Source organism: Haliotis rufescens, unplaced genomic scaffold (genome assembly GCF_023055435.1).
Source record: "Haliotis rufescens isolate VD_foot unplaced genomic scaffold, xgHalRufe1.0.p SCAF_10, whole genome shotgun sequence".
Taxonomy (NCBI): Eukaryota; Metazoa; Mollusca; class Gastropoda; order Lepetellida; family Haliotidae; genus Haliotis; species Haliotis rufescens.
In genome coordinates, this window is record NW_025963780.1 from 40,771,532 (window position 1) to 40,783,194 (window position 11,663).

Here is an 11,663-nt window from a genome sequence, read left to right on the forward strand (position 1 = left end):
AACAAATACTCATGTGTATATTTCGAATGGCCAATACGACATCGTCGCTTCATGACCCCTTTAATTTGGACTGACAGCCCAAGTAGGTGTAAGCAATATTTGGTTTAATTTTATGTAATTTATTGATACCTACTTGGGTGTCCCACTTCTTTTGCATCAGATCACGGATGAAAGATCAAATTATAGGTTTATAATCACTGTATGGTAAAAGAAGTGGTGTCACAGATTTGTTGAGTGCTGCTTTTGCAGCAGCAGCAGCCATTGTGTTACCAATGATACCAACATGGCTTCGTTACCAACAAAAGACGATGTCATATTGGCCAGTAGCAAGATCATTAACTAACTCAAGAATTTCAATTCAAAATGGATGTCTACATGACATATTTTTAATAGCCTGATGGCACGAAAGTGAATCTGAAAAAATAATATATTCTTTATATTTGGATTTTTTCATGATATATTTCAGTGCTGTTAAAATTGCATGTGCTTGCTTGGTAACCAACAAAAGACGATGTCATATTGGCCATTAGCAAGATCAGAAGCACTGATGCCTGCCTTTTGTGAACCATCTGTTTAACATAATAATCAATAAATAATGTTGTTGATAATTTTTCTAAACCATAGCGGGGGCACGGGTGGCCCAGTCGTCTAAGGCGCCGCGATTCGCTGTGCAGAGTTGCGTCCCTTGGGCACGCCAGAAACCTATGATTGTGGGTTCGAATCCCGCTTCGCCCCAATTATGTTTCTAGGTTTGTCAGCACCATACCCGTGCTCTTGGGTTTCACCGAAGTGCTAAACGTCTGAGACCTGCATCACTTCGGGCTTTCCTCCCACATTAAGCTGACACGCCGTGATATAACTGGAATACTGTTAAAAGCGGCGTTAAACCCAACTCACTCACTCACTCTAAACCATAGCGGCTATATTAGAGAAAAAACTGGGAATCCATTGTACGATTCTGACCATATCATAAATATCTTTAGAAATGTGTCAAATAGTAAAGATACCAGGTGTTCGAGAAAAGGTAAGCGTATCCTGCCCCACTGGTGCCACGAGTCACAAATACTTTAAAAGACAAGCAAATTGTTGAACTGAAAAAAACCACGGGAACGTGAGGTACAAGTTAAAATAGAAAATTGCATCGTTTCAGTCACTGATGCGTCAGCTTTGGAAATGTCCTACGCATGTTTGCCATAAGCTTTGCTGATGCGTTGAATGTTGTAACATTGATAAAAAAAACGTTTGAGTCGTATGACAACGTTTACATCTTCGTATCAGTCACCATTTCACCTTCACGACCTTCTATACATCTAACTGAATTCATAATGATTACAAAGACAATGACAAACTCTTTTCTTTTACCCTACCACGTCTACACACTCGTAAACCGTTTGTTGAGACTTTTTAGCGTTCATTACTATTTCAAAATATATTGTGTAAAACTAGAGCATGTGCAGAATTTCCGACTCGCCTATATTAAACAGATCTTCAGTTCGTGATCACTCGCTCTCGCAGCCTTTGAAGCGTTTCGCCTTTTGTAAGATATGTTTGAAGATATATGGTCTACCTTGACGACAGTCTGCCAAAAGGTCCTCTGTATACTGCGCCAATCAGATATAGTATCCTAGTTTAAGATATATAGTTCAGCAAAAAAAGAGATTGGAATGGTGCCAATCTTTGGGTCTTCCTACTTGTCAGATACCTTCAATATAACACTGGTGATTGATAAAATAACAGTGTATAACTTACTGGTGAGTTAATAGTGAATAAAGAAAGTGATGCGTTTTGTACTGATTTTTTCTCAAGAGTGAACATTTTTGGCATCTTTAAAATGTCGTCGATTTTCATGAAAACAAGATGTGTGACATAAAAGTGTTCCATTAAAACCTTGACGAGTGCACAGTGGAGGCAAAGTTCGATCTCTGAGGACTAAGTGTTAACTCAGTCATTGATCATAACAACTATTGATTGTTTCTTTGTTTGTTGTTTAATGCCACCCTCAACAATAGTCCATCTTTATGAAAGCACCCTGTAGATAATCGAGACTGGACCAAACAGCGATTGATTTTATGATGAACGATCCACTCCGTCGCCCATGGTGACACACTATCTACCAGTCTCCGAGCCTTACCATCCGATCCATTAATTCGCCTTTATCGACCAGCATTGGTTGCGTTGAATCTTTTCTGACCAGGAATCCCCATGGGAGCATAAATGGACCCCTCAGCGTTTGACATTGCTGCTATGAACTCGGTTGACTCGATTGACTAGTATTGTTCGTTCAACTTAACCATTCAAGTTAAACGAGGGCAAGATAGATACATTGCGAGATTCGTGAGTGCTTGTACTAGTCCGGACTAATGCCGATTTTATAGTGCTAGCCCACTGAGGCACCATGCCACGTGAATACCCAACTCAGAAATCGTATACTGATTCTCAGCCGACCAGTCCTTGTTTCAGCACCTTAATGCCGAGCGCCAGGCAGGTTAACGAGTAAAAAGTACCATCTTTCCACGCCTTTTGGGATGACGCGGCCAGGGATCGAACCCTCGACCTTCCGCTCTACGGTCAGACGCTCTACCACTAGACCACGGAGGCGGTCATCGATCCACGCAATTGGGATACGATTACATGCATCAACAAAGTCAGCGAACCTGACCACACGATCCCGCTAGCCGGCTCTTACGACAAGCTTAGTCGCCTTTTACGGCAAGCATGGGTTGCTTGAAGACCTATTCTACCCCAGATATTCACGGGTCTTATTTCCAGTAAAATAGGGGCTTGAGAATTAAATGGTTATTCCCCAACAGATCTTACAGTTCAAACTGGCTTAAATTCATTAAGGTGCTGTTGCCAACAATTGTATATTAAATTGAAAAACATATTATCATTTTAGCCATTCAGTCATTGGTCTAAAATATTTATGCGGAGTCTTAAATACAAATGTACGTATATCATATATCAACTGTTCAATATATCAAATGAGTAGGAACATTACTGCTATGATGCGGCGGGGGACATTAGAAATGGACTTCACACATTGAACTAATGTGGAGAAACGAACCCAGATATTCATCATGATGAGCGACTGCTTTAACCACTATGCTACCACATCGCTCTGAATATCACAAGCCTCCAGTTTCATAATAAGTTCACGTCCAGAGTGAAAGGGATGACTTTCACTTGTCCCGAAAGGACAATGCATGATAGGGCTACTTTTGGTCCACAGGATCTGCACAATTTAAGAATTTAGAATTATGTTTAGAAAGTGTTATGAAAGCTGTGTTCATATAAGTGAGAACTTGACATTCAACTATTCAATATTTCCGATTAAAAACAACACTTAAGGCGGGTAAGGCTCAATGTTTCAAAAGGTTGATTTTATAATTTGTCAGGAAGTGTGTTTTCTGACATCTATTCCCAAGTCTTGATGGAATTAGGCGAACATGAGTTTCTATTTATTCATAACACTAGTTTAGCTTCTCCCAAGCTGTCTACTGTCACAATCCTGCTCTGTTTTCAATAGAATGTTTACCGTTAACTATGTCCGCCCTGCTGTACTACCGAGTTCCCCACCCTGCTGTACTACCAAGTTCCCCACCCTGCTGTACTACCAAGTTCCCCACCCTGCTGTACTACCGAGTTCCCCACCCTGCTGTACTACCGAGTTCCCAGCCCTGCTGTACTACCGAGTTCCCCGCCCTGCTGTACTACCGAGTTCCCCACCCTGCTGTACTACCGAGTTCCCCACCCTGCTGTACTACCGAGTTCCCCACATTGTTGTACTACCGAGTTCCCCACCCTGCTGTACTACCGAGTCCCCCACCCTGCTGTACTACCGAGTTCCCCACCCTGCTGTACTACCGAGTTCCCCACATTGTTGTACTACCGAGTTCCCCACCCTGCTGTACTACCGAGTCCCCCGCCCTGCTGTACTACCGAATTCCCCACCCTGCTGTACTACCGAGTTCCCCACCCTGCTGTACTACCAAGTTCCCCGCCCTGCTGTACTACCGAGCTCCCCGCCCTGCTGTACTACCGAGCTCCCCGCCCTGCTGTACTACCGAGGTCCCCGCCCTGCTGTACTACCGAGTTCCCCACCCTGCTGTACTACCGAGTCCCCCGCCCTGCTGTACTACCGAGTTCCCCACCCTGCTGTACTACCGAATTCCCCACCCTGCTGTACTACCAAGTTCCCCGCCCTGCTGTACTACCGAGCTCCCCACCCTGCTGTACTACCGAGTTCCCCACCCTGCTGTACTACCAAGTTCCCCGCCCTGCTGTACTACCGAGCTCCCCGCCCTGCTGTACTATCGAGTTCCCCGCCCTGCTGTACTACCGAGTTCCCCGCCCTGCTGTACTACCGAGTTCCCTACATTGTTGTACTACCGAGTTCCCCGCCCTGCTGTACTACCGAGTTCCCCACCCTGCTGTACTACCGAGTTCCCCACCCTGCTGTACTACCGAGTTCCCCACCCTGCTGTACTACCAAGTTCCCCGCCCTGCTGTACTACCGAGCTCCCCACCCTGCTGTACTACCGAGTTCCCCACCCTGCTGTACTACCGAGTCCCCCGCCCTGCTGTACTACCGAGTTCCCCACCCTGCTGTACTACCGAGTTCCCCACCCTGCTGTACACCCGTTCAAACAACAGGAACCGCGGACCCTGTTTCAGCAAGAAAACGCAAGGCCACATGCAGCACGTCTTGTGAGAGGTATAATGCATGCCAATTACGTCTTGCCTTGGCCAGCACGATCACCAGCTATCACCTATATGCGGGGTCACCTTTACCGTAAACTTAGAGCAAGACCAGTTCGTCCTTATTTGAGGCGTCCGTCTTCTGTCCGTCGTCAAGTTTGGGCGTGCATTGATGCCTGGGATACTGACTGACAAGTGGGACTTTCTGAAGGATTAAATGGGTTTCAAGTGTTTATTATAGTCTTGATGGTTGGTCGATTACTAAACGACTACTAAACAACTGACTCCATCCTTTAAACTGGACACAATGCTCAATTTTGTTCTCATTCACGGCATACCTTGAACATAGGTTAATTATTTTGACAATACAATCACCTTACTTGATTGGTTGGTTAGTTGGTTTGTTGTTTAACGCCGCAATCAGCAATATTCCAGCTATATGACGGCGGTATGTAAATAATCGAGTCTGGACCAGACAATCCAGTGATTAATATCATGAGCATCGATTCACGCAATTGGGATTGATGACATGCATCAACCAAGTCAGCGAGCCTGACCACCCGATCCCGTTAGTCGCCTTTTACGACAAGCATAGTCACCTTTTACGGCAATTATGGGTTGCTGAAGACCTATTCTACCCCGGAATCTTCACGGGTCTCACCTTACTTGAAAATAGTCTTCTTCTGTTTATTTCTGCCTCGTTTTTAATCTTAGCATATGTGTTGTTTTAATGTTTGGCTAAATCTGTCACCTATCGCCAACAACTGAAGAGATGATGTAAATCCGACTGGGGTCCATGCAGGTAGCAAAAGTAATGTAAGTCCCCATGGACCCTAGCGTGGTGATCTACCTTCAGTTGGTGGTGATCTATAGCCTGTTTTTATATTGTGTTGTGGTAATTTATTTGTACGTGCTTTCAAACTAGTTTTACGTAGATCTGTGATATTCTAGTTATCATTCCGTCCTTCGATGACAGAATTATATATAGCTTAAATATATATTATTAATGTCAAATTTTCTCGTCACGATATGGCTGAAATATTGCCGATGTGACGTTAAACTTTAACTCACTCACTCACACTCCGGAACAAACAATGTTTGGTTTGTTTGTTCTTTTTAGTTTAGCTACAGTCATGTGATACTAATTACAGTAATAATATCATGTCAGCAAGGATCTTGTGAATTTTAGCAAAGGTGCTGTAATTCTTCACATTAACTAATTATCATTAAGGGATTGTTAGACCTCGTTTCTGGGAAACAAAATATTTGCAAGAATCTGTACAAATATTTCGTCAACTTTCGTCAAACACTGGTAAACTGAACCAAGCTTGTATTACATTTCGAACCGCTTGCAGTAGCATACAATTGGGAAATTCAATGCATATTTTATTCACAATCAAACATGACATCGCGGCTACACAAAACTGTGTTTTGATATGTGACAAAAATACACTGCTATGGTTGCATAGAGGACCTTATAATGTAATTATGTTTGCGTTAAACATACCAATTTCATATAGATACAAAACAAAACGGAGTGGTATTTGTTCATAGTTCATATGACTGACACAATGTCCAGCAAATACTGTCACATGGTGTTTTGTTCTTACAATACTTTTTATCTTTCGCAAATATAAGCATAGAGACCAGTTTCACATTGACATTTCTCTCGCAGTCATTGGGTTCAAGATAACAAATTAAGCAAGAGACTAAACCACCAGAAAGACATATTTACTTTTTGCCCTAATACTATCAACACATTCTTCCTGTTAAAGACATAATTAAGGATTGACTGTGTATTATTTCCGGCTCATTGAGGTATGTTCGGGAGAAGGCGGCCGTTGCAAATGACATGGTCAGTTACCGCCAGATTCAAACATTAGTTCCCTGAGAACGGGAAGACAGAGTTAGAAATGCTAGTCAGAAATGAAACCCGAATATATGAAAGTTTCGGAACCGAGGCGAGGAGAGCCTGCTCGTTTACTGTTCCTTCGGCCTTCCTTCTCAAAGAGTTGTTTGGTTGATGCATATCAACGATTCCAATTACGTGGATCGATGCTCATGATATTAATCACATGATTGTCTGGTCCAGACTCGATTATTTACAGACCGCCGTCTTATAGCTGGAATACTGCTGAGTGCGGCGTTAAACAACAAATCAATCAATCAATCAATCAATCAATAATATCTACTGGCATCAACTGTCAAATATACAACGTCCACGCCAGAGAATAACCAGTTTCGATTATCAGCCCAAACAGATTCCAATGGGCGTAAAGGTAAATTTGCAGTGAAAATCATATGAATGGTTAATGAAAACTAGTGATGACACGCGGTGTTCGTGAAAAGGGTAAACATATCCTGACCTACTGGTTTGAAGAAAAAGTAAGTGTTTGGTTCTTGCCTGACACCACAGAGCAGCACTCCTGACATGTATGGCGATCAGCTTGCGATGCCGTCCAATGAGCGAGGCAGGGTACCTGTTTCTACTACCAAAATGATGTTTGATTCTGTTTTGTTGTTTTGTTGTCTAACGTCGCACTCAGCAATATTTCAGTTATATGGCGGCGGGTTTTTTTTATATGGGAGACCTCCTGTAGGTTCTGCTGAGTGATTGAGTTAAAATTTAACGTCGAATCGGCATTATTTCAGCCATATAGCGACGATACCAAGTTAATATGTTTACAATTAAGGCATTTATGCAAAGTTATATTTAAAAACAATTTACGAAACATTTTGGGCATAACAATATCATGTATATATTTTTGTAAACACGGGCTATAGGCCATCAGTAACCAAAGATCATGAGGACTTGCAGTCTCTTAGCTTCCTGCATGATACCCCAGCAGGATTTACGTCTAAGTTTCTGCTGAATATTTATTATGTTCCACTGAGATTTCTTGAATATGTGATGTGTTTGACCCACAACACCCTATGGCTTGTCATGTGGGTGTTAACATAACTTGTGATAAGTATTTAGCTTATTTCTTCTGCCCCAGTTTTCGTCAGAATGTGTCACTGTTTTGTAAGATTGTCATGCATGTCAGGTGGTAGGAAAACCTAATCAGAACACACACACACACACACACACACACACACACACACACACTGTTCCTTTGACTGTGTCTATTTTCCAAAGGCTACCGAGTTGCCAAGGAAAAATTAACACAGAACAAAATCAAAGCCATCTTTGACTATGATTTGGACGAGAAAGAAAGACAGAACTAGGCTTACAATGTCAGGTGTTAAACAAAGATGTGAAGTTAGCTCAAGAGAACAACAGCAACAGTTGTCAGATTTGATCCACGAGTTTGTCCATTTGTTGCCAGAAGTACCTGGTCATGCCGACTTAGCTAGTCATGACATAGATGTAGGTGATGCATTGCCTGTTATACAACATCCGTCTCACTCCAAAGTGAAGCCAAGTTAATGTTTGAGAACGACATCAGGGAGCCAAATGACAGTGAGTGTAATTCACAAGGCATCATGTTACCCAGTCTTGACAACACCTACCAATATTGTACCGACCTGAATTCGTTACCCAAAACTGACTCGTACCCCAATAGAGTGTGACAACAATATGAATAGGATCTTTGCATTCTTTGAGAGACTGTCACAGGCAAATTTGACAGTAAAGTTGCTCAGACACTTGTGCCATTAGGTCATGTTGTCAATCAATGTAAGGTTCAACTGGTCAATGCAAAAGTAGAAGCTATTGCAAATAAACCAGTTCCAACAAATGGAGAGGAGATTTCTGGATAGATCAGGTTTCTATATACATATTTGTCAAAATGTCTCTGGCGTTGTGGCCCCTCTCACTATATTTGTTCGCTAAAAGGACGAAATTTGTTTGGAATAAACCCAGGCAGCATTCGCGAGAACAAAAGAAGTGCACATGAATTACCCAGTCTTGAAAGCACCCAATGCCAGCACCAGCTGTTTGAGCTAACATTTGAGGCAAGCAGTACTGGTGCCTGGTGCCTGGTGTAAGAGCTGGTCCATGGTGCTGGTGTCGGCGCAGGTGCTGGTATCTGTTGCTGTTGCAGGTGCTGGTGCTGGTGTCGGTGCTGGTGTCGGTGCTGGTGTCGGTGTTGGTGCAGGTGCTGGTGCTGGTGCAGGTGCTGGTTCTGGTGCAGGTGCTGACGCTGGTGCTGGTGCAGGTGCTGGCGCTGGTGCTGGTGCTGGTGCAGGTGCTGGTGCTGGTGCAGGTGCAGGTGCTGGTTCTGGTGCAGGTGCTGACGCTGGTGCAGGTGCTGGTGTTGGTGCAGGTGCTGGTGCTGGTGCAGGTGCTGGTGCTGGTGCAGGTGCTGGTGCTGGCGCTGGTTCTGGTGTTGGTGCTGGTGCAGGTGCTGGTGCAGGTGCTGGTGCTGGTGCTGGCGCTGGTTCTGGTGCTGGTGCTGGTGCAGGTGATGGTGCTCATGCTGGCGCTGGTTCTGGTGCAGGTGCTGGTGCTGGTCTACTATTTCTGGAAGATGCGAACGGTATCGTTTGTCACATTTGAAAGAAATCTGAAGAGCACCATAAAAATTGTCTTGTCTTGATTTTATTATTCTTATTCCAAAATAATCCTGAAAATGTAGCAAAGTGTCCCATTCAAGTGTTCCCTGATCACAATCTGCTCTTTACAAGATAAATAACAACAATTTGAGATTGTGTTGCGTAAGACAGCCACGCGTACTCAAAGTTCGGGATATACGTTGCCTGGATGTTTTGGAGATGTCAACAGGTTATATATGTCCCATCTCTAAAACACAAAAGTGCTCAATACAAATGCACGTATGATATGATTTATTACCAGCATTCAAGACACAGAACTATTTACACAATGACTGAATGGACCATCACAGTTGTAAGAAGTTTAAAAACAAACAAACATAAATATCTTTATCATTGTACATGGCTCATCTTCCATGCAAGGTTGTCTTTAAATATATCAAATAACCACGCATCAGAATAAAATATACACTTGATTTGAGATAAGGGTCACTTTATCCCATCAGCCTACCATCAACTAGAATCTCACACTGTTAGTACAACCTGCAATATACCACCTTATAACACAGGGTTCGTTTCCAGGTTTGATCTCTATCATTTTTCGTCACTCTTGTCATGTGGAGACACGGGTGCCCCAGTCGTCTAGGGCGCCGCGATTCGCTGTGCAGAGTTGCGTCCTTCCGCACGCCAGAAGCCTATGATTGTGGGTTCGAACGAAACTCGGTTCGCCCCGATTATGTTTCTTTGTTTGTCAGCACCATACCCGTGCGCGTGGGTTTCACCGAAGTGGTAAACGTCTGAGACCTGCATCACTTCGGCCTTTCCTCGCACATTAAGCTGACGCAGGAGATAGTAAGTCCTACGTAGGAGATAATAAGTCCTACGTAGGAGATACTTAGACAAAAAAACAATTTCACCGTGGTCGTACTACGCTTCCGTAAAACACGTACATGCAACTGACACTTAATTTAGAGTGAGTGAGTTAAAATTCAAGAGCGTATAGTATTCCATATTTCCAATCAGTAAACAATTGGAAGTAGAATCTTTCGATGAATAATTGAGGTTCTCCCTGTCTTCTCTGTCTTCAGAATACTTTACATCTTCATCTTTTTACTTTTTCACTATCGTGTAATAGCACCAGGTTCCTTTGTCTACATAACCGCCATGCACTTGCGAGTATGCACACCGTTTGTTTGTTTGTTTGTTGTTTAACGCCGTACTCAGCAATATTCCAGCTATATGACGGCGGTCTGTAAATAATCGAGTCTGGACCAGACAATCCAGTGATTGACATCGTGAGCATCGAACCACGCAATTAGGATCGATGACCTGCATCAACCAAGTCAGCGAGGCTGACCACCCGATCCCGTTTGTCGCCTCTTACGACAAGCATATTCGCCTTTTACGGCAAGCATGGGTTGCTGAAGACCTATTCTATCCCGGATCTTCACGGGTCTACACCAAGTCAAGGGATGTCATTTCTGAAGGTTTATCTACCGTTCTGATAAAAGAAACGTTTTGAAAGACACACCACGATAATGCGATACATTGAAAGACAAATTTAAAGAAAGATAATGTATCTTGAAAGAAAAATAAGTCTACATTTAAATGAATATACTGTGGCATTCTGTGAGAATTTTGCTCACTCCCCTTGTTATAACACAGGCGTTCTCCTGCCTTTGCCAATCGGAGGATTACGCCAAGGCGAGTGTTATGGGCATGGATACATATATACTGGGAAAGCACCAAGCAACAACATTGAACATGATAATAGGATAACCTTAATGTTGATTGATGATTCACCAAAACATACAACATACATCAAAGTAAGTCGTTTCAGTTGGAAAATTAAACAAATGAATGTACCCCGTACCCTCCAACTGACGAAAATAGTTCATATTACTGCATCGATAAGCATTCATTGAATACTAACATCACTTAACAAGTGAAGGTCATGAATAGAAAATGCACTGCACTACGCACACAAAAGTAGTAGAAAAATACTCTTTTATACATGACTTTTCACCCTGCTTTACGAAGATACACTTGTCTTAATGTGTTGGTGCCAAATACCATGGATCGAATATATATATATATATATATATATATATATATATATATATATATATATATATATATATATAGTGATGTTAACATTCACGGTAAATAATTGATCACGTGTTGAGTTGTTACATCTGAATATATTTCTCAAGAATCTAATATAACACATTTAAAATCCACACATCTATGAACAAAACATTTTTATGGAAACTAAGGAAATATCAAGCTGCAATAATATTGATATCATCAAAAGGTTCCATTACCAAGGTTTTTTGTTTGTTTGTTTGTTTGTTGTTTTACGCCTCACTCAGCAATATTCAAGCTATATGACGGCGGTCTGTAAATAATCGACTGTGGACCAGACAATCCAGTGATCAACATCCTGAGCATCGATCCACGCAATTGGGATC

General features: G+C 42.5%; 1 protein-coding gene across 1 annotated transcript; it reads left to right on the top strand.

Annotated features, from left to right (window-relative positions):
* Positions 1 to 3,527: 3,527 nt before the first annotated feature.
* Positions 3,528 to 4,796, top strand: LOC125374741 (extensin-2-like). The gene has a single exon (XM_048386079.1). The coding sequence runs from the start codon at positions 3,528 to 3,530 to the stop codon at positions 4,794 to 4,796; it is 1,269 nt and encodes a 422-aa protein (XP_048242036.1).
* Positions 4,797 to 11,663: the final 6,867 nt, after the last annotated feature.

What these genes read in the sequence shown, in the direction of transcription:
- LOC125374741 (XM_048386079.1), top strand. Translation starts at nt 3,528, where the DNA reads ATGTTTACCGTTAACTATGTCCGCCCTGCTGTACTACCGAGTTCCCCA.